This window comes from Ceratina calcarata, unplaced genomic scaffold (genome assembly GCF_001652005.2).
Source record: "Ceratina calcarata isolate Rehan_Ccalc_2016 unplaced genomic scaffold, ASM165200v1 scaffold48.2, whole genome shotgun sequence".
NCBI lineage: Eukaryota > Metazoa > Arthropoda > Insecta > Hymenoptera > Apidae > Ceratina > Ceratina calcarata.
In genome coordinates, this window is record NW_017172225.1 from 486,659 (window position 1) to 508,650 (window position 21,992).

General features: G+C 44.9%; 4 protein-coding genes across 10 annotated transcripts in view; 1 reads left to right on the forward strand and 3 right to left on the reverse strand.

Moving 5' to 3' along the window:
• haf (leucine-rich repeat and fibronectin type-III domain-containing protein hattifattener) overlaps positions 1-5,369 on the reverse strand; it is a 10,543-nt gene extending 5,174 nt beyond the window's left edge. Inside the window, exon 1 of the mRNA XM_018029033.2 lies at positions 4,671-5,369. Coding sequence (XP_017884522.1) covers positions 4,671-4,686 — 16 coding nt within the window. The 5' untranslated portion in view covers positions 4,687-5,369. The remainder of the gene's footprint in view (positions 1-4,670) is intronic.
• Rab3GAP1 (RAB3 GTPase activating protein subunit 1) overlaps positions 1-7,399 on the forward strand; it is a 14,616-nt gene extending 7,217 nt beyond the window's left edge. Inside the window, exons 7-14 of one of the 2 annotated variants that reach the window (XM_018029031.2) lie at positions 5,395-5,540; positions 5,617-5,761; positions 5,836-6,016; positions 6,084-6,183; positions 6,248-6,567; positions 6,635-6,838; positions 6,911-7,174; positions 7,314-7,399. In XM_018029031.2, coding sequence (XP_017884520.1) covers positions 5,395-5,540; positions 5,617-5,761; positions 5,836-6,016; positions 6,084-6,183; positions 6,248-6,567; positions 6,635-6,838; positions 6,911-7,138 — 1,324 coding nt within the window. In that variant the 3' untranslated portion in view covers positions 7,139-7,174; positions 7,314-7,399. The remainder of the gene's footprint in view (positions 1-5,394; positions 5,541-5,616; positions 5,762-5,835; positions 6,017-6,083; positions 6,184-6,247; positions 6,568-6,634; positions 6,839-6,910; positions 7,175-7,313) is intronic. The other variant, XM_018029032.2, reaches the window with a different exon arrangement.
• On the reverse strand, positions 7,194-11,233 carry Tango6 (transport and golgi organization 6). 3 transcript variants are annotated; one of them, XM_018029029.2, is made up of 9 exons: positions 10,828-11,233; positions 10,512-10,585; positions 10,318-10,441; positions 10,005-10,236; positions 9,395-9,931; positions 8,129-9,322; positions 7,852-8,056; positions 7,642-7,793; positions 7,194-7,574 (listed from the first exon to the last, which is right to left on the reverse strand). In XM_018029029.2, exons 2-9 carry the CDS (start codon positions 10,564-10,566, stop codon positions 7,284-7,286), a joined length of 2,790 nt encoding a protein of 929 aa, XP_017884518.1. In that variant the 5' UTR covers positions 10,567-10,585; positions 10,828-11,233; the 3' UTR covers positions 7,194-7,283. The 3 variants fall into 3 exon arrangements, with proteins under 3 accessions (XP_017884518.1, XP_017884517.1, XP_017884516.1); XM_018029028.2 differs by having other exon boundaries at positions 10,727-11,233; XM_018029027.2 differs by having other exon boundaries at positions 10,653-11,233.
• Positions 11,234-12,420: 1,187 nt separating this feature from the next.
• The window catches only part of L (zinc finger protein Lobe), a 48,786-nt gene continuing 39,214 nt past the window's right edge, over positions 12,421-21,992 (reverse strand). For all 4 annotated transcript variants that reach the window (XM_026816043.1, XM_018029345.2, XM_026816044.1 and 1 more), the window contains 6 exons: positions 20,680-20,903; positions 19,538-19,680; positions 15,482-17,168; positions 14,237-15,370; positions 13,867-14,091; positions 12,421-13,783 (listed from right to left, as the gene is read on the reverse strand). In XM_026816043.1, the coding sequence (XP_026671844.1) occupies positions 13,418-13,783; positions 13,867-14,091; positions 14,237-15,370; positions 15,482-17,168; positions 19,538-19,680; positions 20,680-20,903 (3,779 nt within the window). In that variant the 3' untranslated portion in view covers positions 12,421-13,417. The remainder of the gene's footprint in view (positions 13,784-13,866; positions 14,092-14,236; positions 15,371-15,481; positions 17,169-19,537; positions 19,681-20,679; positions 20,904-21,992) is intronic.

Below are 21,992 nucleotides of genomic sequence, written 5' to 3' on the forward strand. Positions count from 1 at the left end.
GAAATTGTAGATCTCGTCGTCCTCTACAAGAAAGGTTCTATACAATTTTCCCGTAGATTCAACGGTTTGGGAGTTATTGGCCAAAAACGAAAATTTGGAAGAAATTGAAGGGGTACCCCTTAGAAAAATCTCGGAAAATTCGGAAATTTTTGTTGTTGTTTATTATTAGCAATGTTCTTCCGACGTCTGATTTCTTTTTAAAAAATGTGTTTCTAAAGTGCATAAACGTTTGAGATTGACTATAGCCAATACATCCTTAAGGTTGTACGAACCTTTACCAAAAAACAATGACAAAGCATTGAAATTTTAACAGGTACTAGACATTACATTAATAAAACATTGTACTAAATATTAGAAATTATGCGTTGAAATTTCCTTGTGAGTAAGTAAAACAGGTCGAACAATTTTATAAACCTTACTCCTATGTAATAATCATTTTTTTTTAAAGTTCATTGCTTCAAATATTGAACACAGATTTTTATTAAATTCTTGGCAGAGATCTTACGGTTCATACAACCTTAATTGTCAAACTCATTATTAGGAATTCTCGTACACGATATCTCTGGTTTTCAGACTGTGACAGATCGCATGCAGAAAAATTGTGTCTTGCCAAAGACCTCGTCTCCGAGGAGGAGATCCTTCGGAATCCTGAAGAGGACTTTACGCAATCTAGAAAACTTTGTTTTGTATTAACCGAGGAAAGTCATTTGGTGAAAGTAATTACGCAAAATCTATCTGAGATCATTGGTACGGCATTCCATCGGCCAGGTACTCGTCCGGCTGACTGGTTGACCTTTCGTCGAAGAATAGAGTCGCGATGGAACGTTACATGTTTTCGAAACGAGCGTCGATCGGTCGATGATGAAAATCATTTCTATCCTCGACGAGAATGAACCTGACATTGGCGACGAACGTGTCACGATTATTACAAGACGATCCGATCGGACGTTTCAAAGACATTTTTATCAATCATTTTACACACGATTCACGTTACGCACAAAGTACTTTGTTGTTTCATTCATCCGGCAACGATATTGGGAAAATATCCAGAAGGCACGTGGCGTTTCGTGCGTTAGTCAGCCACGGGAATTCGCGCCTTTCACTTTCGTTCTCTTTCGATTTTCCGTCCTGCTCCCGTGCACGAAATATCGGTGGCCAACGTTTATTAACGAAGATTTATTCGAGATAAAACCGTGGTTTAGAACCGCGGTCGATTACTATTGGCCGCGGCCCAGTGTCAATGTTTATCGCGGATAAACGGTCGGTTCTCACGGTGTCTACGTCCCATATTTTTTTCGAAAGGCCTCGCATGCATTTACGACACGTACGCGCGTAATTCTATTATTTTTCCGCCACTCAGCGATTTAATCTCGTTTCCCCTGGACTCAGACCCGTTCCAACTTCAACCATTCTCACAGAGGAAGGTCTCGATAGATTCTTACATTAGACATATTGTCCAAGTCGAACGAGTACCACGCGAATTGTCCTTGGGGAATGAATTTTCGTTTGACGAAGCACACGCGTCTGTCCATTGTCTCTCACGTCGTATGCATTGAAAGCTTCTCTCGATCGAGTCAGAAAATTGAATTTACTTCGAGTCGTAATTCTCATCGATTGGAAGGAAGAATTATTCTCGAACGTTTCGAAGCTCTCGTGGACGGTCGTACAATTCTGGGAGTGTTAAAACTGAAGCAGGAAGCGGGTCGTAAAGGTGAAAATTGAAATGCTCTCCCATGCAAGTGCAGAGAGGCACCTTTGTTGCGTATAACTTTTCTCACGTGTCATTCATTTATCGCCGGTTGTGAAAGCCGAAAAGGAAAAAATTCTCGAGTGTTACACATATTTCTTGCGACTATTACATATCTACTTCTCCAACTCCCCCGGCTTTCCTCTCTCATGACGAGTAAAGAGAAAATTCGCGCAAGAAAATACTTAACGGACAGTTATACTAATTTCTGTGGAGATGAACTAGAGTCGATATCGGACAGAGGTCTGTGTCACGCCCAAAGAAAAGTCCTCGTTTTGCCATGACTCTGTTTGCGAGATGGAGCGGGTTAACAGTACTTGGACGGTTGGTTTCGCATACTGTTCCAGCTTGTAACGCGAACCGTTACAAGAATATGGAAAGTCCGATCGCGAGCGTCCGTTTACCGTAGGTTCGGTTAGAAAAGATCCGTAAAATTTGCTGAAAACCTTTAATTAATCATGTCCTTTCCCTTTTTTTTTCCCGTGGCCTGGATAAGAGCGAGCGTGTCGCGAGCGAAGTGTCGCAATTATCGAATCGGTTTCGTAATGCGGTAATTACGTCCCGTGTGGAGAAAAGGTAAAAAAAAAGACACGTTTCTTCGGATGCACCGGCGAGGCAGGATATTACCGGTAACGCAACCATTCTTGTCACTGGTATCCCATTGGTTCCGCTTGTCTCCGGACGGCAATCGCTCATTCAAGAAATCAAACGCGTTAAGTTTCTCAACGAGCGCGAACGGCGTAACGTAATATCGAAAGCGGTTCCGATGTTACTCTCGAACGAAGATACCGCGATGGATGGGACAGTTAATAGAGACTCGACGAAATTACTTTCATCGCTTTCTTTGTATCCGAGACTAGCTCGATGACTTCCACTGGATTTTCGTTATAAAGAATTATACCGAGGCGAAGGCCTGTCAGTTTTGCGTCGTGAGAACGCGTAGAACGTGTAGAGCTATATGATAGAATGGATGACCAAACGCGCAAAGCGGAAATAACTGATTCTGAGGAGGGACAATAACTAGGAAATGTAGAATCGTCGTTCTAATTACCGAGGGATTCAATGAACTGTCGTAATCGGCTTAGCCAGCGGTGGAATCGCTTCTGTAACTGTGATTCTTCTCGGCCAAGACGCTCGTTTCTAATTACGTTTCTGTTCCCGCGTTTCTCCACCGTTGAGTGGTATTCCACGCGTTACATAAACGCGCTCGCGATGGACGTTAACAACGATTAAACTATTACGGCTGTGTTGCGTGTCGCGTTTAACTTTAAGGTAGAAGTTGTATTGGCGATGAGAATTGATTAACGTCGATCGATCTTGATTTTTGTTCTGTATCGTAGGCAATCTCGAGTGGTCAATCGGTGAATTTGTATCGTTCGATCGATCAACGAAGACCAAATGCGCCCGCAATTACGTCGCCAGTCCCAGGACGGAAGTTAAGAAGCGGTTCCGGAAATGAGAGCTGCGACGTTCGCGCTAAACTCAGTTTCCCTCGACCTTTCTGGGATGTGGGTTAGCATGCGCATAACGACTTTTAGTCGGACTCGTTACAAACGTTTGCTGAAACGAAAAAAATTCCCCGATCCCTGACCGGCAGTTTCTAAAATTGTTTCCTCGATCCCCATCGAAACCATTCCACGGTTTATTCACCCGTTTCAGGGTTTGGTTCGCGGCGTAAAAGAGAAATCCCTCGTTTATTAACATTCACTTCTGCGGTTTATTTTCCCAAGTATGCGAAAAACTCGACCACGAAACGATCCCGCGCGCACCGGTGTACCGCGTACACCTTTCTCTGTGTTGAAATCTGTTCGGCGCGGCGCGATTCCAGGCCTAAGTATCCGCCGATGGAATCGTGTTCGAAACGGGTCTGGAATCTCCGCGTGCTCCACGCCCGCTGCTCGCGTTTCCTTCCGAACTTGCGGACGAGTGAAAGACGCGGGATAAACGAAGCAAATTACGCTCGAAACCGCAAACGAAACTTGATCTCTTTCAGCGGATTGAACCGTGACTTTTTTTCAATACCGTCCCGCGACAGTTTCAATTGTCTTGTCTCAATGTCAATATCGCTAGAAATCATTTTTGCCCTTTTTATCAAATTCTCTTAGACTCTTTCGACTCGGTTACATGATCGCTGGAGATTTCAATGCGTCTGTACTGCGTTGCCTGGAGCTCGTTAATTAATATCGAACTGCAAAGGCACGGAACAAGTAATAGAATAAAAAGGAATCGAGGCACGAGAACACTATGGTCGGATGGTCATGGCGAGCAGGCAACTGGGCAAGCGAGCCAGCTATCGCCACGGTTGTTGGACTTTGCACAAGGAAATTGTAGAAATTTCTTGGTAATAGTCGCTGGAATTAGTCTCTGATTTTTGCACCGTTTAAGCTAATCCGCAACAGAACTGAACGTTTCTTTTTTAACGGCATTCTTGACTATCGTACCATTTCGTGTGCGCAAAATTCGCTTGGTTTCGCGGCGCGAACCCTCTAATGGGTCGAGTCCGTCTCTTACATACCAGCGTACGTCCGTGTACACTCGTAGGCTTAAGTATGTTGGTTCCTTGTAGTATGTACATGGTTCAAGGTCGGCCAGTGCACGCCGAAGACGCGATACGATATACCCATGCCGTGTGTGCGTAGGTGCATTCACCCTTTGGAACTCGCTGCTATTATACGATGCGGCGATACCTGTCCGAGGGATAAGAACGAGCCAAGAGCGGTCTACCGTTTCAGTAATTCACGGTGCTGACTTTTCTTTTCACGTCCGAACGGTTAAATCTAAACCGCGATCACGCGATCGAAGATGCAGTGTTCATCGTTTTAATGGAACGGAGTCAGAGCGACGATGTTCGTTCCAGTGACGTAGCCACGGTCGTAGGATTTTTCAAAAGAATGAATGGATGAAAAATAAGAAAACCACTTACACATATTTGTCAGCATTGGTTCACAGCCAATTCCGGCCCATGACGCGTTCGGGCCAGCCTGAGATCTGTTTCCGACACAGTTTCGATCACCTTAATAAAAAGCCCCGATGAGAAACGAGAAGCAGAGTCGAGTTCGTAACGCGCCGCGTGGAATCCGCCCGGGCCACCTGTTGTCAACTTCCTCTCGAGACCGAGGCAGCGTTTTGAATTAACCCGATTATCGAACTGTTTCCACGGAACCGGTACGCGCGTAGATCACGCGAACGAATCTTCTGAGTCCTTCGGGACCGATGAGAAATACGCGCGTGAACCACGAAGACACGTTTAGTACTGGAGAACCGTTAAGTTCGTCTCGGTGGCATCGGCATCACGGTCTTCGACTAGACTGCAAGAATTCGCCGCTGTTCGACCCCCTCTAGTACCTGTCCCTCTTTCTCTCTCTCTCTCTCTCTCTTTCTCTCTCTCTCTGTCCCTCGTAAGCGGCGCGGACCAAGTCCAGAGGTAGGGTAGGATAAACCCACCGGCGACTTTGGAACACGAGCCTTCCATCCTCGTTTCTTCTTTCGACCGTGAACTACCGAACCACTGTCCCGATTCTCGCTCCGCTTCCTCGACTAATCGCGTAACGCGTTATCAGAGAAATCGCGACGAAACTGAGCAAAAATTCATTTGTATTTCTTGATCGATTATCATTTTTCACATGGCAAATATTTTACTTGTTCAGGGTCAGTCCAGGCTTCCCGGATTCCGTGCGGACGTGCATACTTCATCAGAAGCTTCAAATGATGAATTGTTGCATCGAGAAGAAGAAGGCGCGGGAAGAATTAGCGCACAAATCTCAAAGCTTGGACACAGACGATTTCGAGACAGGTAGAAATCGTATTTTCATCGTTTCACGCGGAAGATTGTACCTATATTTTGCGTGTTGACTTTCCCTCGATTTTAGCAGAATCGGAAGAAGACGAGTTTTTCGAGTGCACCAGCGAGGAACTTACTAACGAGGACGTGTCGACGGCAAGGACACAGCTGAAAGCGAAACATCTATTGTGGAACAAGCCTGCAGGAAGATTAGCCAAACATCCTTCGCTGAAGTAAAATCTACAGAACCATTTTTCCCATTACGACCCGTCCGCCGCATTCTTATTAGTTAATCCGACTGGTTCAGGTTGATCCAAACTGGAGATCCTCTCTATTTACCCGTGACGCAAGACCCTGTACCGAAGACGGAGGATCAACTCGAGGAAGACGCTCAGGTGATGATGCAGCTCGGAACCGACAAACAGGCTTCGGAAATGCGAGCCAGATTGATGAGCGCCTCGCTATTGTCCGATATGGAGTCTTTTAAGGTATATACGGGATATAATACATTCACGTTCGACTGTCTTTACTAAAGAATCTGTGGGTATTTGTTAGGCGGCAAACCCTGGAGCAGTTTTGGAAGATTTTATTCGCTGGTACTCTCCGAGAGATTGGATCGAGGATGACGGAACAGACGAGTGGGGCCAGTCTACAGGTTTTCTATTAACATTATTCGTTCGTCGTTTAAACCGACATTATAAATGATATCGTTGACGCAGGGCATCTATCCGCGAGAATGTTGATTCCCAATAATCCGTGGTCCTCGACCTGGAGCTCCGCTCAACCCGTGCCCGCGCATCGGCAGAAACGTTTGTTCGATGATACGAGGGAAGCCGAAAAGGCTCTGCACTTCTTGAGCTCAAAACGGATAGGGCAGATCGCTCAGCTCCTCTTGCCGGTGTTGACTCACGCGTCTCTTTACACTTTGAGCGAACAGAAGCAAGACGCTTTACCGAATATAAACGACGTTGCTCTCAGCATACTGAATAAACTGCAGTACGCTACCAAGCCTATTCACCAGAAATTGCATATCTACGAGGTAGTTTTAAATAGGAGGAAGATATCGTTCGTCTATACCGTATGCTACGAATGCGAATTCATTTTAGGAAATTATTCGAGACATAGAAGGTGTAGAGGCCCTCGTGGCGCAAGTGAATTCTTTACAACATAAACTGGGTAGAAACGTCGATTCGAAAGAATTCACATCGTTCCTCATCCAGTTGATGCGGGGCAAGGAAGTCGATGTGCCAGGCGGAGCCAGAGGAGACATCGGTTCTCGCATCACAACGATGTTCAGAGACGCGCAAATAGTAAGCAAGAATATTTCTATTCGAATGCATTCGTTTGCAGGAACGTTCCGTTAACGATTCGATCGCTCACAGGCTGCTCTCGCAATGACTTCCCTAAACAGTAACCCGGAAGCAGACAGCAATGGTGACAGTAAGGTGAAAACGTTTCCGGAAGCTTGTTGCAAAGAATTTATTTTACGTCTCGTAACGTCGAGGCCATCGCCAACATCCACTCCTACGCCGCAACGAATGTACGCGTGTCTAAAACGGGACGAGATTCGTCTCGCTGGGTTCTTCTCGGAAGATACAGTATTCCTGTAGTACACTTCGATGGCACCGCTTGGATTTATTAAATAGGTACGACAAATTATAATCATTCACAATTGGAAGGAACATTTTATTCGTCAATAAAAAGAATACATGTATCGTATAGAAAATTGTTGGGTAAATAATATTCTTAGTAAATCTATTTTAATAGAAATATCTTTTTTTCCAGCTTCGGAGGTGAAAAGAGAAAGTCACGCATCACGTAATCCAATTCCTCGAGCGCTAGTTGAGCATGCAGGCGTAGGACCGGATCTTCATCGTTGTCCCGCAAATGTTTCAGGCCGCGATACAGATCGACCAAGTCCTTGCCCAGACTCGTTAACGTGTCCTTCCCTAAGCCGCGAAGTAACAGAGTGCTCACCATCACCGCGGCTCGTCGACACTCGGGAGCCTTGTCCGTTTTCACGATGCAACCGATGCAGTAGATCACCTAAACATATTTTTAGGTATACAAATAATAATAAATGTATAATTTTTGTACATCCAAATATATGCACCTCAATGATCGCGTCTCCCAATCGAAAGCCTAGAACTTTGCACAGTTCGCCTAAACAGGAAAGGCTAGAAGCGCGTACCAACGGGTCTGGGTCCCGTGCAGCGCATAGGAATCCGTTTATCAGAATATTTTTATAAGCCGATGCCATTTCACCTGTCGGAGTAAGTGTACAAATTAAAATTGTTATGAAACGGGGTCTCGGAAGACATACCCAAAGATCTAGTCACTTTCACAAGTATCTCTCCTAATTTGATTCGAGTTTCCGTCGCTATTTCTCCGGCTGAAACGCGTTCCGATATATCAATATACTCGTGTACCAATAGTTCGATGATCATTTGTGGATATGAACTGGCCAAAGCGCATAATCCATTGATCGCTGCCAGATATATAAAAGAATCTTCGTGTTTCAAATTACTCTATAAAAGAGGCAACGTTGAAAATCCATGAATTAAACGAGAGTAGAGTTTTGAGTCCTGCTTTTTACCAACTTGGAATAATTGTAAGACGACCGCTTTTCTAGCAACGATACATGGATCCATGGTTTCGATCAGTTTGGTGAGAGTTATAAGCCCGTGCGCGCGTACAGGTAGCAACGGATCCGCGAGATCTCTCAGCGCTTCTTCGAACTTGTCCGACTCGCGTTTGCGGCTCACCGACAAATCCTGATAATTCCTCTGCTCCGATTTGCCATGGCTTTCAATCAGTTCTATGCATTCGCGAGTTAACGACGACAGATGCGAGGGAATGTCCGTAAGAGTACAGCATTCCTTCAAGAATTTGACGAAATCAGTGAACGCTGCCCATTCTAAGGGTTCCTTCCTCTCGCTTATAATCATTTTTACTAACATTAAACTGACGTAGAGAAGTTCACTATCGTCATCGGACGAGTTCTGTCCTTTACGTGTTTCAATGTACTGGGTAAACAATGTTCTTATAAACGAGCATATCGGTTGTGGATTCTTGATCTGCGCTTCTTGCACGCTAGATACGTTTGCCAGACTAGACAGTAGTTTCACGGCTGTCAATCGTTCCTCGATCTTTCCTATTTGATCCTCCGGAGTTTCTAGTAAAGTTCTAGACTCGTTTCTGCCATTCGTTGTTATGGCGAGGGACAAAAATGTTAACAAGTAGAAAAATAATCCGTTCGATAACGTATCAGACGTGGATGTTAGTTCGAACAAACTGTCCGCAAATTCATCGCGTTTTAAATTCGTATCTGTCCCTACGAGTTCGATTCTACCGGTTGGTCCCAGTCTCGTTTCCAAACGATTACCGAAGCTGTCGAAGGAATTATGTCCGAGATATGCAGCGTAAAGATCGTTCCTAAATGATTCTTCGTGTAAAAGTCGTAAGAGGAGTTGTTTGATTTTATGTTTTAACACGCAAACGCTAGTCCTGACACCGTTCCATAGGGAGAACAGAGGAAGAGACACGGACAATAAAAGTTTACAAGGCAACTGCTTGAATTTCGCCTCCACCGTTACGAAGCATTTCGTTAAATTCTCGATACATCTCTCTACTTCGTCCTCGGTTCCTGTCGAGGTGGCCAACAGCGGGTGGCAAATAACTTGCAAAACGTGTTTCTGAAAAACTTCGGGATTGTGTTCGTAAAGACTGGTGACGCAACAATTTGCTATCGTCGTAGAATGCTTGATCCGTGTTGATTCTAAAAGATTTAATAACTGAAAAAAATGTAATCCATGGGTTAAACAATTGTTACAATGCGTAAACGGTCAGTGTAATGAGATAAGTACTTGCGGGCATATAGATTTGTAATAATCTTCGGAATTATTTCCGTGCGAAGTAACAATTAATCGGCAAACAGTGTCCAACTTATTCCAGTGTTCTCCAAGATCCAAAAAATCGTCGCATACCGCAGTTACGATCGAAACAATTCCGTTCGGCTGTATAATCTGTTCCACCAGATATTTACGAGTTTCACGTTGAAGCCACTTCGGTGCTTCCTTGACACCGAGGATCACCATCAATTCTTTCATACTCGTCGACGTAGGGCAGTTGTCTAATAGTTCGCGAAGCAAACGCTTGAAGTGTTCCTGATCTCTTTTCAATTTTTCGTATAATTCCGTGGTCATCGTAAATGTTCCATCTTTGCTTATATCCGTTTGTCCAGCCGACGCACTCTTCGCAGATGGCTTCATCAATGGAGCATGACACAATTGTAACAACGCAGCGAACAATGAGCCTAACTGAGCGAGTATCGCAGGGCGTAACGTAAAATGAGTGTATAACTCCATAAGGGAATCGACGGTAAACCGTAGCCTCCTGTATTTCTAATGCGGATAGATCATATATTTTCGGTTTAATTCATATTTAAAAGATAATCGTATTAAATGTAATTCATACTTGTAAGTCGGTGAGTTTTTCCTCCTGTATCAGAATGGCTTTGGGGCACAGTTTAGCTATGTCTATCCCGACACCATGTAAAAGATTAGGTAATACTCCCATGGCTGTTATTAATTCTATACAGACTTTTAAACTATGAAATTCTTTAACGCTGATCAAGGATTCCTCGCCTGATGAATCGGGCATTTCTAGAGTTTGTAAAACACGTACAACCGTACGTATGTATCGGTATCTGTGAAGTTCAGTTAATATAACATTTTTATAAATCCTTGGATAATCTAAAGGAAACATTTCATCCATAAGATAATGTTACCTAGTATCGAGAGGCAGATCTCCGTCTTCGCTGTCATTTATTACGAACTGTTCATCAGTTTTCATCAACATAGGCAGTACTTTCTCTAAAATTTGTTGCAATCTGGCATTGAAATCTTTCATTTCTGGAACAATACGGTCATAAAAATTGCGTTCTATTTTTATTTCGTGTATGTTTAAATAGGTATATCGTACCACTGTCAGTTTTGTCAACCGTTGTCAAGTGAGTTAATATTTCATGATAATCCATAGCTTCTCGTCTTTAATCTCTGCATTCAAGACATGAATATTATTAAACCAATAAATTACGACAGCAGTGAGGTAACAATTACATACGATCAAATTTATAACAATTATATTTATTTAAAACTTGTATCTTGTGTATTTGACACTGTGTAATACAAACTAACTTTCAATACACCAGCATGTAGAAAGCAGGTTATAGCAATTTTACTTCGACAAGTTTCATTCCATACTTTGTACGACTTGATTTTAATTATATTAATCATACCCGTTAAGATATCTTTCTTTGAAATTTCAGAGACATTTGGATAAATCCTTTAGGAATAGTTTTGTCAAAATCGGTGTCTAGAAGCCGAGATATTTGCATTTTTTTTTAAATCGTCTTGCGATGGCATTTGAATATGGTACCATCTAGCGGAATAAACACATAAACTACGCGTTTTAAAGTTACAAAATAAAATCAGAAAAGGAAATTATGATAAAATTGCTATAACTTCGTTTCTACTGCCCGGAATTGAACGGCACTTTAGAAACATGTTCAGGAAGTATCTATTTAAGGGCCTCTTAAGTTTCATTAAGATATCTGTTCTACTTTCGTAGAAGTTCGATGAACGAGAAAACCGTAGTAGATAAACGCTATTTTTATTTCTATCGATGCGTTCAAACTTTCCCTTGCGCTGCTTCACGTTATATGTATAAATACCATGTATACATATATGTAATGTATATATAATAATTTATATTATATATAATTTATATTTTTATAGAATAATTTTACAATTACTCCCTCGTCTCTTCCGTCTCTCCCTGGTCTCACCTGTCCCTGGCCGGTCTCTCACTCTACATATTATTATCTTACATGATTTTTACGTTCTTTTTTGTTTGTTCCAGATATCGCTCAAGCAGAACTTCTAGAAATACTGAAGACAGCATTTGCAATTCCTAATGGTACCGGTATCACTGATGAAATTTATTATAAATAATTATTGTACTACTTAAACAATCTTCTTTGTAAATTATTGTATGTCTCTTAAAGTTTAATTAATAAAGAGTTAGTTTAAATGGAATTTAATCGTCTTGTTATTTACCTCTAACTCTCCATCCAATCCCTTCTCCATGTCATATGTCATCTTCACTTAGTGTCAGCATAAGTAGAAATAAAGTAGAAAAGAAATTCTCCACAGCAGAAATCCGTGCCACGTCCTATAACTTCATGTTCTCCTAATACAAAGTCTGATTTTCGAGAAAAATTTTTGTCTCCGAGAATTCTTGGAAATGACGTCATCAGCAAGAGTTAGTGCTACCTCCTACGATATCATATTCTCCTGATACAAAGTCAAAATTCGGGCAAAAATTTTGTCGAGAATTTCACTTTGTATTAGGAGAATATGAAGTGAAAGGAGGTAGCACTAACTAATTTAGTGCTACCTCCTATCATATCATATTCTCCTAATACAAAGTCCAAATTCGGGCAAAAATTTTGTCGAAAATTTCACTTTGTATTAGGATGGGAGGTACCAATAACTAATTTAGTGCTACCTCCTGTCGCTTTATATTCTCCTAATACAAAGTGAAATTTTCGACAAAATTTTTGCCCGAATTTGGACTTTGTATTAGGAGAATATAATATCGTAGGAGGTAGCACTAACTCCTGTCGATGACGTCATTTCCAAGAATTTAAATGACAACTAATTTAATAGTGATATGAGTTATTTTTTCGAGTTCCTCGTTTCGGAACTTTATATTTTACTATTTTCCTCCACGATAGTTCTCGTTAAGGAATGGGCTGTTAGTAATTGTGGGAGTACTGATCGGGTGATTAAATGAATAAACAGTGAAATATATTTTTAACAAGATATTTATTTCATTTGAAAATAAGTTACAGAATAAAAAAGATCTGGGGACGTGGACATTATGCACTCAGAATACAGAATCTAAATGAACGATTCCGCAGATGCTACAAGGCAGGAATGCTCTCGTGCAGTTTTAAAAAAGCAACTTAGCTTTTAGTGTGCCGATTTTGACGAGACTTTTGAAGGCATACTCAGGAAGGGTCTATTGAAGTGTAACTTCATTTCTACTGAACGGAATTGAATGTGCAGGCTTAGGAGTCTCTTACGTTTCACGTTACTGAAATCGTAGCGATTGAATGAAGGGGAAAATGGAACTTCTGATTTAAAACAATAATTTATTACGTAAATAACTATCTTATCGATTTAAGAACTTATAAGCCTAATGGACAAGTTATTGCATCTGTTTCGTTTAAATATACGATCAAAACTAATAAAACATTGCTATAATTGTACATTCTAATTATTATTTATTGTATTTACACTTAACACCTGCGAAAGGATGCTTGCCGAACCTTTCTCGCGAACGAGAAATGAAGTACGATGCTTTTATGTGAACGCCCACACACGTTGTAAATCGTAGAATACGTTTTAATATTATATAACATGTAATATTTTACACAACGTTCATGACGGATAGGAAGCAAAGGAATTTTTAACGAAACTTACTATTATAATCGAGTAAAACGACAAATCCTTGGGATCGTTAACAAGCAATAATAACGTATTAAGAAGGACAACACTTCTTAAGGAAGAGGAAAACTAGACTGTACAATATAAACAGTATTCTTATATCTTATAAAATAAATCAATATCTTTCTTGTTGTACAGAAGATAACTCTTAAATTAGAAGAAACTATACACGAAGATCAACAAATTTGATCGAAACCAACAGCAGTACCCTTTTCACTTACGTGAAACATTTACATTTCGGCGAAAGGAACATGATAGAAAATTATAAGTTTCACAGATTAATTACTATAAACGCATTCGGTTATCGGAATATAATCACGACTCTACTTTCTGGGGAACGGTTTCACCTTCAGTTTCTGTCTTCAAGTTATTCCCGATTTGTGTCCGTCCGTCCGACTCGTTACCCTGTTCCACTTGCTCGTCTACGTTGATCTCTTCCTCGTCTTCTTCCACGGTCTCTGGCATCACTTCCTCCTTCACCTTAACTTCGCTCTCACCGTTCCCCTCTTTCCTATCATTGGATTTCTGATCCATGCCATTTTCCGGAGTGGTACCAGGCGAAGATGGTCTATGGAACGTTAGCATATGGTGATCCAACTCGGCTCTGAAGAAGAACTTGAGAGTGCACTTGGAGCAGTCGTACGGACGAGCGCCTAAACCGTGTTCTTGAAGCATGTGATTCTAAACATTCAAAAAGGTGTACATCCTATTAGTTTGCTAGAGTAACGAGGGAAGCTTAAATATGCACGGAAGTGCGTACATACCTGAAGGCCGATAGGCGCGGTGAAGAGAGACTGGCAAATGTAACAACTGAGCGCGGCGCATCCAGCGAAAGTGTGTTCTATCAAATGACTCTGTAGCTGTAATGGACTGCTAGCCTCAAACAAGCACAGATGACATCGCAATGCCTCGATGACAGCGTTTCCCGAGCCCTCCAGGTGTTCTTTCCTCACGTGCTGCTGTATCTTTGCCTCCGTTGGGAACGATATCTAGACAAACGAATACGTTTGCAATTTAGATGAATAATAATAGACATCGGATCTTATGCGTTTATAGAAAAATCTTATCGGCAGAGAATATACGGAATGTTTTATTTTGCATGAAAATTTGCAGTCTAATAATAATAATGTTCACCTGACACTGTATGCACGTGTAAGTACGCGCGTTCGAAGGTACCGGCTTATCGTGTTCCAGCCTGTGCTTCTCCATCTCCTCGGGATCCTCGAACTTCAACCCGCAGTCGTGGCACCTCTTCCCATCCTCGCTCCTGCCTTCCTTGAATCTTCCTTCGGTCTCCCATCTATCCTTGGAACTGTCCCATTGTCCATCCTTCAACCAAGGACGCTCGCACTTCGATCTGACAGGCTCGTACGGTGAATTTAATATAGGTAAACCCTGAGAGTGGCGAATGTAACAGGGCTTGCACACCCTCAGAGTCTGACTTCCGCCGCTCACGTGACTCGGAGGAAGATTCACGAACTCGTCTGTCGAACAATCCCTCAAACAGAGACAACAACTCGGGCTCTGACTCTTCCGATTCGGGCTGGGACTCGGACTCGCACCAGACCCAGCGCTGTTCGACCCCGTAGAGACTCTCAGGTGGTGCCTGGCGTGAAGGCGACACTCCAGATCGCTGATCAACGTCTGCCGGCAAACGACGCACGCGGCGGGTAGATGCGCAGCGGGAAGTGATCCGTTGTCCAATCTCTGCTGAGGGTCCACGTTCTCCAAGCTGTGCCGTTGCACGTGTTCCAAGAACTGGGACTCCGTCGTCAGACTCCCCCGGCAAACGATGCAGGTATCGCTCAATTGGATCTTGCAATGTTTCTGTAATTTATGTTCAGCAAGGATTGCGCCAGAGGGGCAGACCTCGTCGCAGATGTTGCACTTGTGACGACCGCCGGGCTCGTTCGAGGCGTGTTGGATTCTCGTGTGCGACTCGAGCTCAGCCCTCGAGCGACAAGCTTCTCCACAGTAGGCGCAAGTCATGCTTAAATTCGCAACGGATTTGCTTTGTAGCTTGTTGGTAGCAGGATGGGCGACTTTCTTGTGCGCTTGGAGCTCCGCTTCGTTCGAAAATTCGCCTCTCTCGCAGAGATCGCATTGCTGCTGCTGCTGCTGAGGGGACGAGGACGGGTTCGCGTAGTTTGCGTAGCTCGTATAGTTCGCGTAATTCGCGTAATTCGCACGTTTGTTATTATTGTCCCGTTGATTCAACGAGTTGTTGTTACTGGAAGCTGGAGAACGTCCTCTCTTCTGCGATTTCGTCTGTCGAAAAAACGCGACGAAGCTGTTAAATCGCTAAACGATTCGTTGGATCACGATACAGAGTAACCGAGGGAATTCGATTATTAGATCGGGCTAATAGAAAATACAAACCTCGTCCTGCAACCTTGGTGGCCTGCCGATCCTCCCGTTTTCCCTGGAATTAGTTCTGGGCTGATCCTCGGTCTGATGATGCGCCTGGGCGATATGTCTGTCCAATAAAAATTCGACTGCGAATCCCTCTCTGCAAACCGGGCATCTGTACATGTTGGCCGAGTGGCTGGCCAAGTGAAGCTGCAACTCCAGCTCGGAATTGCAGCACACGCCGCAGAACACACATCTCGCGGAGGTCGCGTTCCCGGTGAGACCGGGAGTAGAAGCAGGACTCCTGGCCGCCGGACTGTTGACCGCCGTCGGCGGCGGCGCGTGAACGTTTCTCACGTGGTTCGCCATCTCCGACTCGCTCCTGAAGAAGCTTTTACCCTCCCCAGGCGCGTTCCCCGGCGAGTTCTCGTTGTTCGACGTCGTACACGCGTTGCAGCGATAGATCCTGCACTCCTGGCTGTGCTTCACCGCGAAATGAACTTGTATCGCGACCCTCGAGTCGAACGTGTCCCGGCACAACGCGCATCGATAGAGGTGGTGCGCGTGGCTGTCGAGCAGATGCCTCTGGAGAAGGTCCGGATGGGGGTACAGTTTCTTGCAAGCACCGCAACCGTATTCTTTGCTTATCTGGCTGAGATAATGTTTCGTCAGATGCGCCAGCATTCCCTCCCTCTCCTGAAAGCTAGCGTCGCATTTCGGACACGGATGTCTGACCACTTCACTTCGGTGATCGGCTTGAAGGTGCCGGGCCAGGTGTTCCCTGAACGATTCGAAGTCCTTCAGAGCCGCTCCGCACTGACCGCACAGCAACGTTCCAGCGGTGTAATTGTTATCAGAATTGTTGTCCAGAGAACGCTTGCTGGTCAAATCTGCCGGTTCGCAATTCGACTGCTCGCGGCTCTTCTGATTTCTCTTCGAGTCGTAAGTCCCGTTCGGTTTATAGGCAGCGTACTCGCGAGGTTCCAGCGGAGCCAGTCTTCGATTCTCGCAGTGCTGGAGAACGTAGTGCTCAGCGTAAGCCGCCGCCGAGGCGCAGGGAATGCCGCAGAGGGGACAGAGCATCAACCCCGCACCGAACCCGTCAGTTCTGTGAATGGACATCAGGTGGTCCCTCAACAAGTTCAACGAGGAGAACTTCATGGTGCATTGATTGCACGTGAACGCGTTCTCCGAGTCTTCTCGATGCTTCTTCTGGTAGTCGCTCGCCGCAGAAGATGCCTCGTCCATCCTCTTCTCTCGTTCCGCGTTCCCGTTCTGTGAGTCGGACATCGCGACCGCCTCCCCGCTCAATATAGCCTGATGCATCGTGTGCACGTGCATTTGCAATTGTTGCATGCAGCTGAACGAGTCCCTGGTGCAGTACATGCAGGCCAGCTTCAGCGGGGAAGTCAAGATCGGAGTGGTCGACGAGCTTCCCTGGGAGCTCTTCAACGTCTTTGAGTTCAGCGACGTCGTCAAGTTCAACGACGAGGGCGAGGGAGAGGTCGGTACCGGCGGCGAACTGGTACTGTGGGAGGACACGCTTCTTCTACCGTAATCGATGTCCTGCAGCTTCGCTCCTTGCGACTGGTGTTGCTTCTTGTGCGACTGCATGTGCGACGTCAGGGCAGCTGCCGTGTTGTAGCCTCTCGAGCACGCCGTGCACTGGTACGGCTTCTGCGTGTCATGCGTCTTCATGTGGATTTTCAGGTGATCGCTGAAACCGAATCGATCTTAAATCTCGCCACGCTCGTTGCATATTGCATAAACGAGCTCTCCCGTCTCTTCTGTCCATCCGAGAAGTCTTTACCTGACGATCGACCAGGCTACGAATATACGTACAGTGGGACTCGATCGATGGCGTGTCGCGAACATTCAAAATAACGTCAGATATTATCGTGACGTCGTTGATGAAAATAAAGTGACACGGGTCAACAATTTTCCACGTGGTGCACGGTGGGCGTCTGTACGCGGATGAATAATTCATTCTCGTCTGTCCGGTGGAAAACTAAATCCGTTATAAGGCGAGGTTACGCGTATCGGTTCGCCCGGTCAGTGTCTCGCGCTTCGGAAACGAAGACAGACGGCAAATTCGCTCTTGCACTTTACGTCTGAATAATTCATGCGACCGGATTATCGACTGGTTACGCTTTGACCGTACCTATTATCGCTTATATCGCGCGGCTATTCGACTGACCGAAAAAGAGCTACACGATATAAAGACAGCTACGTGTACATCGAGTCTTCCTCCGATATCGACGATATCGACGACTGTCTGTGCGCGTGTATCTGAACTAAAATCTGATTTCCACTTTCCGTTATACATTTTCTAAAACCATCGTCAAATTAGAAGAGAGTTCTTTCATGTTCCGTGGACAAATTGAGTTATGAATAACGCGCCGATCTCGATCGGTCGGATACTCGGATCCCCCGTGGCTGCGAGAACCGCAGGGGTTTTCACCCTTTTGTTGAGGGTCACCCAAGCCGACTGACAGCCTTCGAGAAACGAATAGAGACGTGGCGTAAAGATCCGGCAATGCGATTGTAATAATGGCTGACAGGCTAAGCCTCTGTCACGACCTCGAATGGGTTAAAACAGTTTATTGAAAATTCATTTCCGGAATGAAACTTGATCGAGCTTCCTCTTCTGATCGTTATAGTATGCCACGAAACGGAAAACGTATTCTCGTACATGGGAAGAATTGAAATGCAAATGAAATAAGAAATCGAGATCCGACGTTAAAGAGATCGAAGGAGTTCGATGCTCGTAGGTACCGAGAAGGTCGTAACCGCGACGTAAGGCTTGGGAGCGTCGGTGGAGGAGCAACGAGGCACTTGACTAATGTTCTACCTGTTGTCCCGTAACACCTATGCGCCTACCTGTCCACTCACCTGGACGACGCACGGAAAGAGAATCGGGGCCCCTTCTCCCATGCTCTCACGGAGAGACGCTCGAGCTATCTCTTTCCTTCGCGCGAGAGGTACTTAAACGACGCGAAAGGTGCGTGTGCCACCCTTGGGGCCCCGTGTGTCCCGTCCGTTTATACCAGCTTAGCATTTCAATAAACCGCGAGTGAAAAGGGAGAAGCGAAGATAGGAGAGGAGAGACGGCTGGGACAGAGGGTGAACGGAAAGAATCACGCAAGAGAGTAAGCTTGACTAATGCGAGTCGGGGCCGCAGTCGTACGATCATTATTCATTTGTCAAACGAGCCGATGGATCGGGCACCGGGAACTCCGGGACTCCGTTCACGCTTTCCCGTTTTCCATACACGGTATTTAGAAACGATTCTCATATCAGGTCTTTTCGTATCACAATTTTGTGTCACGATTACAAATATGGATTTTATATATAGAAAAATTGATGCGGAGAACGCTTTATCTCTTGAAATGTTATGAAATATTAAGAGACGATAATTCGATACGAGAAGTGTCTATTTTCTGAAATGCATTGATTTAACCGATGCGATAAATGTTTCATTTTGCATTCTACTTAAGAGGCTAGGTTTGTCATGTGACTCTTTTAATAGATGTCAGTAAAATTTTGACGCTTTTTGCTGTGTTTCATCGATAACCAGGCAAAAGTAGTGCAAAATATGGGTTTACAGAAATACATTTTCCGTCCTTATATGAGAATATTTTCCAATCGTCAGGTACCTTTCCAGAAAGAGGAAAATCAAATCTAGCACGGTCTGGTCATTATTTCAATTAAAAGAACCTATTTTTATATAAAATCGCTTATAAACAGAAACACTGTAACTACGATTTTGCATCCGATATTCTTACGCTAATAATATACTATTAAATATCAGCATATTCTGATTAAATAATGACCAGACCGTGCCAGATTTGACTTTCTTCTTTCCGAAGAGGTACCTGACGACCGGAAAATATTCTAAAATAAGAACGAAAAGTAAACGCAAATTTCGTAAACCCATATTTTTAGCTAATTTTGTAGCTAAATTTTATCGCGGTACCCTCTTAATAATCTCGTCGCGTGTCAAAGGCGGCGAAACGCGGAAAGGAGGTTCACTGTTTTGACTTTTGAGAAACAACTAGTACGCGATGAGTCTTCAATAGGACTTACCTCCTGGAGAAAGCAGCCTCGCAGTGCGTGCATCGATATCTTCGGTCTCCCGTGTGCAATTTCACGTGGCGATCTCTGCTACGCTTATGTTTAAACAATCTAGCACACCAGCTGCACCTGTACGGCATTTGGTCACCGTGACTCTGTAACACGCGCATCGAATTCGTCTAATTAAACGCGACACATAATGACGGTGTCTCTCGATTAAAAATAAAATTCGAATCCCTGAATTTGGAATTCCTATACGACGACCTGAATCTACTTTTGAATCTCGCCAGATTTCTATATTTCTCTGTTGCGTATCCGTGAACGTCGGGAGTTCGTTTCGTCGGAGAGGAGGAGGCGATCGCTTCGCCCTTCCGTCCGGATTGTCTCTTCAAAGGAGCCGACAGCTCGAAAGTCGTGTACGTGCCGAGGTTACTCGGTTGAAAAAATAAAAGGAGACGTTGGACAAAGAGAATGACCCGGGCCCGTTGGCGATCATATCGGTCACACTGATCTACCTGGGTGACAACCACCGGGAATTCCTCGACCAACAGGAACTCCTACCCGTACCGTGGTCGATCCTCCCGGCCGAGATCGTCGTTTATTTTTTCATTTTCCTCCTGTTCGACTTGCAACATCATCGCATCCGGTCGATTTATTACTTTCGTCGGCAATTACTTCTGTTGCAGAAACGAGGGCTTGAGACTCGAACGAGCGAGAGGAGAGGCACGAGAGGAAAGACTTCATAGGTCAGAACCTCTGGACGAAATTTATCTCCGTTTATCGCGAGTCGTATCTATGACTGGAACCGCGGATTCAGCTCGCGTATGTGGAAGCGGGTTTTATCGAGGCTCGAAAACCGACGAGAGGAGAAGCCGAAGAAGGACGAACCAGCTGGGACGACGGAACGAGTTGACCGGTACAACCTGTTATGGACCGCGAAACAGATTTCGACCCGAAGATGACCCGCGGACGCGGAAGGAGTCGAACAACCCTCTAAACTCTGACGCGAAACCGGAAAACGGCTGGCATTCTCCTTCATCGATGCAGTATGATATTTAACAAACGAAACAACAGAAGAACAATTTATTTCTTACGTTCTACTTGTCGAAAAATTCTCGGCACAGATCGACGATTTATTTAAGAAATTAAAATACCTGTTCGTGCTTCTTGAGGTAGCTGAGCCTCGGGAAGGTGCGATCGCAGAATTGGCATGGATAGGGAGCGATCGCGTTGTTCCCGGTGTCGGGGTCGACCTCGGGCTCCGACGGGAAGCTGGCCGACGTCGGCGTCGCGCAAGACGACGGGGTCTCCCCCCCGCGACGCGAGACACCGCCACCATCCTCGCTCTGCCACGACGAACTTCCGGTACCCAACGCCTCTGCAATCAAAAGAAAACTCGAACGCGTTACGACAATATATAAGACCACGGTTCTTCTTTATCCGTTCCAAGAGAGTGCCGGAACGAATATAGATGCTCTGTTCTACGGCAAATTGGACCAGTCGTTTGTATCAATGTGAGAGGAGCGTCGAGAAGGGACGCGGCACGGTTCGTCTATTTTTCAAAATTACATCGCTCCTTCATAGTTTATATTCTATAAAGGAGAGATCGCGGTAGTTCTGGCGAGACGAATGTTGCTCGAATATCAAAGACGATCGGGTGACGATGTTCGTACGCGGAACAACCGGTGGCGACATTTCGTGAGCGATATCTTTCCGGGGAACAGGTTTCACGGTTACAAATGTCGTAAGATCGTCGGACCAGTTCCATAAATGACCTTACGAACCTCGAATTCAACGCGTAGAAATATTACGAGAGGATCTTGCTGACCTCACCTCGCCCGTTACACGTCCCTTTACATCGTTTTCGTAACCTAACGAGTATATCGTGGAACTGGTACCATTAACCCGGGCGTCCAGCGAACGAGGAGGACTGGTCTCCGTGGACAGAAGAAAAGCAAGACTCGCGGGCAACTCCGCCGCGGTTTTATATCTCTCGTATCGAACGGATAGAGAACGATCTTTCGGCAGGCTTCGAGTAGCGTCGAAACCGGTATAAGTAGTTCGGTATCGACGGTAGGTGTGGAAAGAAGGAATCTAACTGAGGGAAAGAGTTTCGGATGAAAACCGGTGACGAAGAGGAGACGTCCGGAGTCGAATAATTAATAATTGGCAAGAATGAGGACTCCCACCGTGGATAGAGCAAAGTGGCCCTGGTAAACGGTGGAAATGACTCGGCTAGTTGGCCGTTTCCTCATTTGCTCGCTGGATCCGACACCCACCACTCGATTTAAGAGATTTTACGGAATCCCGCCGTTCCCTCTTCGGCGTAACGCGAACACCCAACGAGATCGGATCACGCGGATCCGCGTTGATGGCTAACATCCTCCACCCACGCGGCTCAAACTCGCGTGGAAACTGCGTCAACGGTAAAACCAGGATATGCAAACAGGAAAGTGCTTCGATCGAT

What these genes read in the sequence shown, in the direction of transcription:
- Tango6 (XM_018029029.2), bottom strand. Translation starts at nt 10,566, where the DNA reads ATGGATTATCATGAAATATTAACTCACTTGACAACGGTTGACAAAACT. An exon ending in TCGTCTTACAATTATTCCAA is followed by an intron (nt 8,057 to 8,128) that starts GTTGGTAAAAAG and finishes CCTCTTTTATAG; the next exon opens with AGTAATTTGAAACACGAAGA. An exon ending in GAAAGTGACTAGATCTTTGG is followed by an intron (nt 7,794 to 7,851) that starts GTATGTCTTCCG and finishes TTACTCCGACAG; the next exon opens with GTGAAATGGCATCGGCTTAT.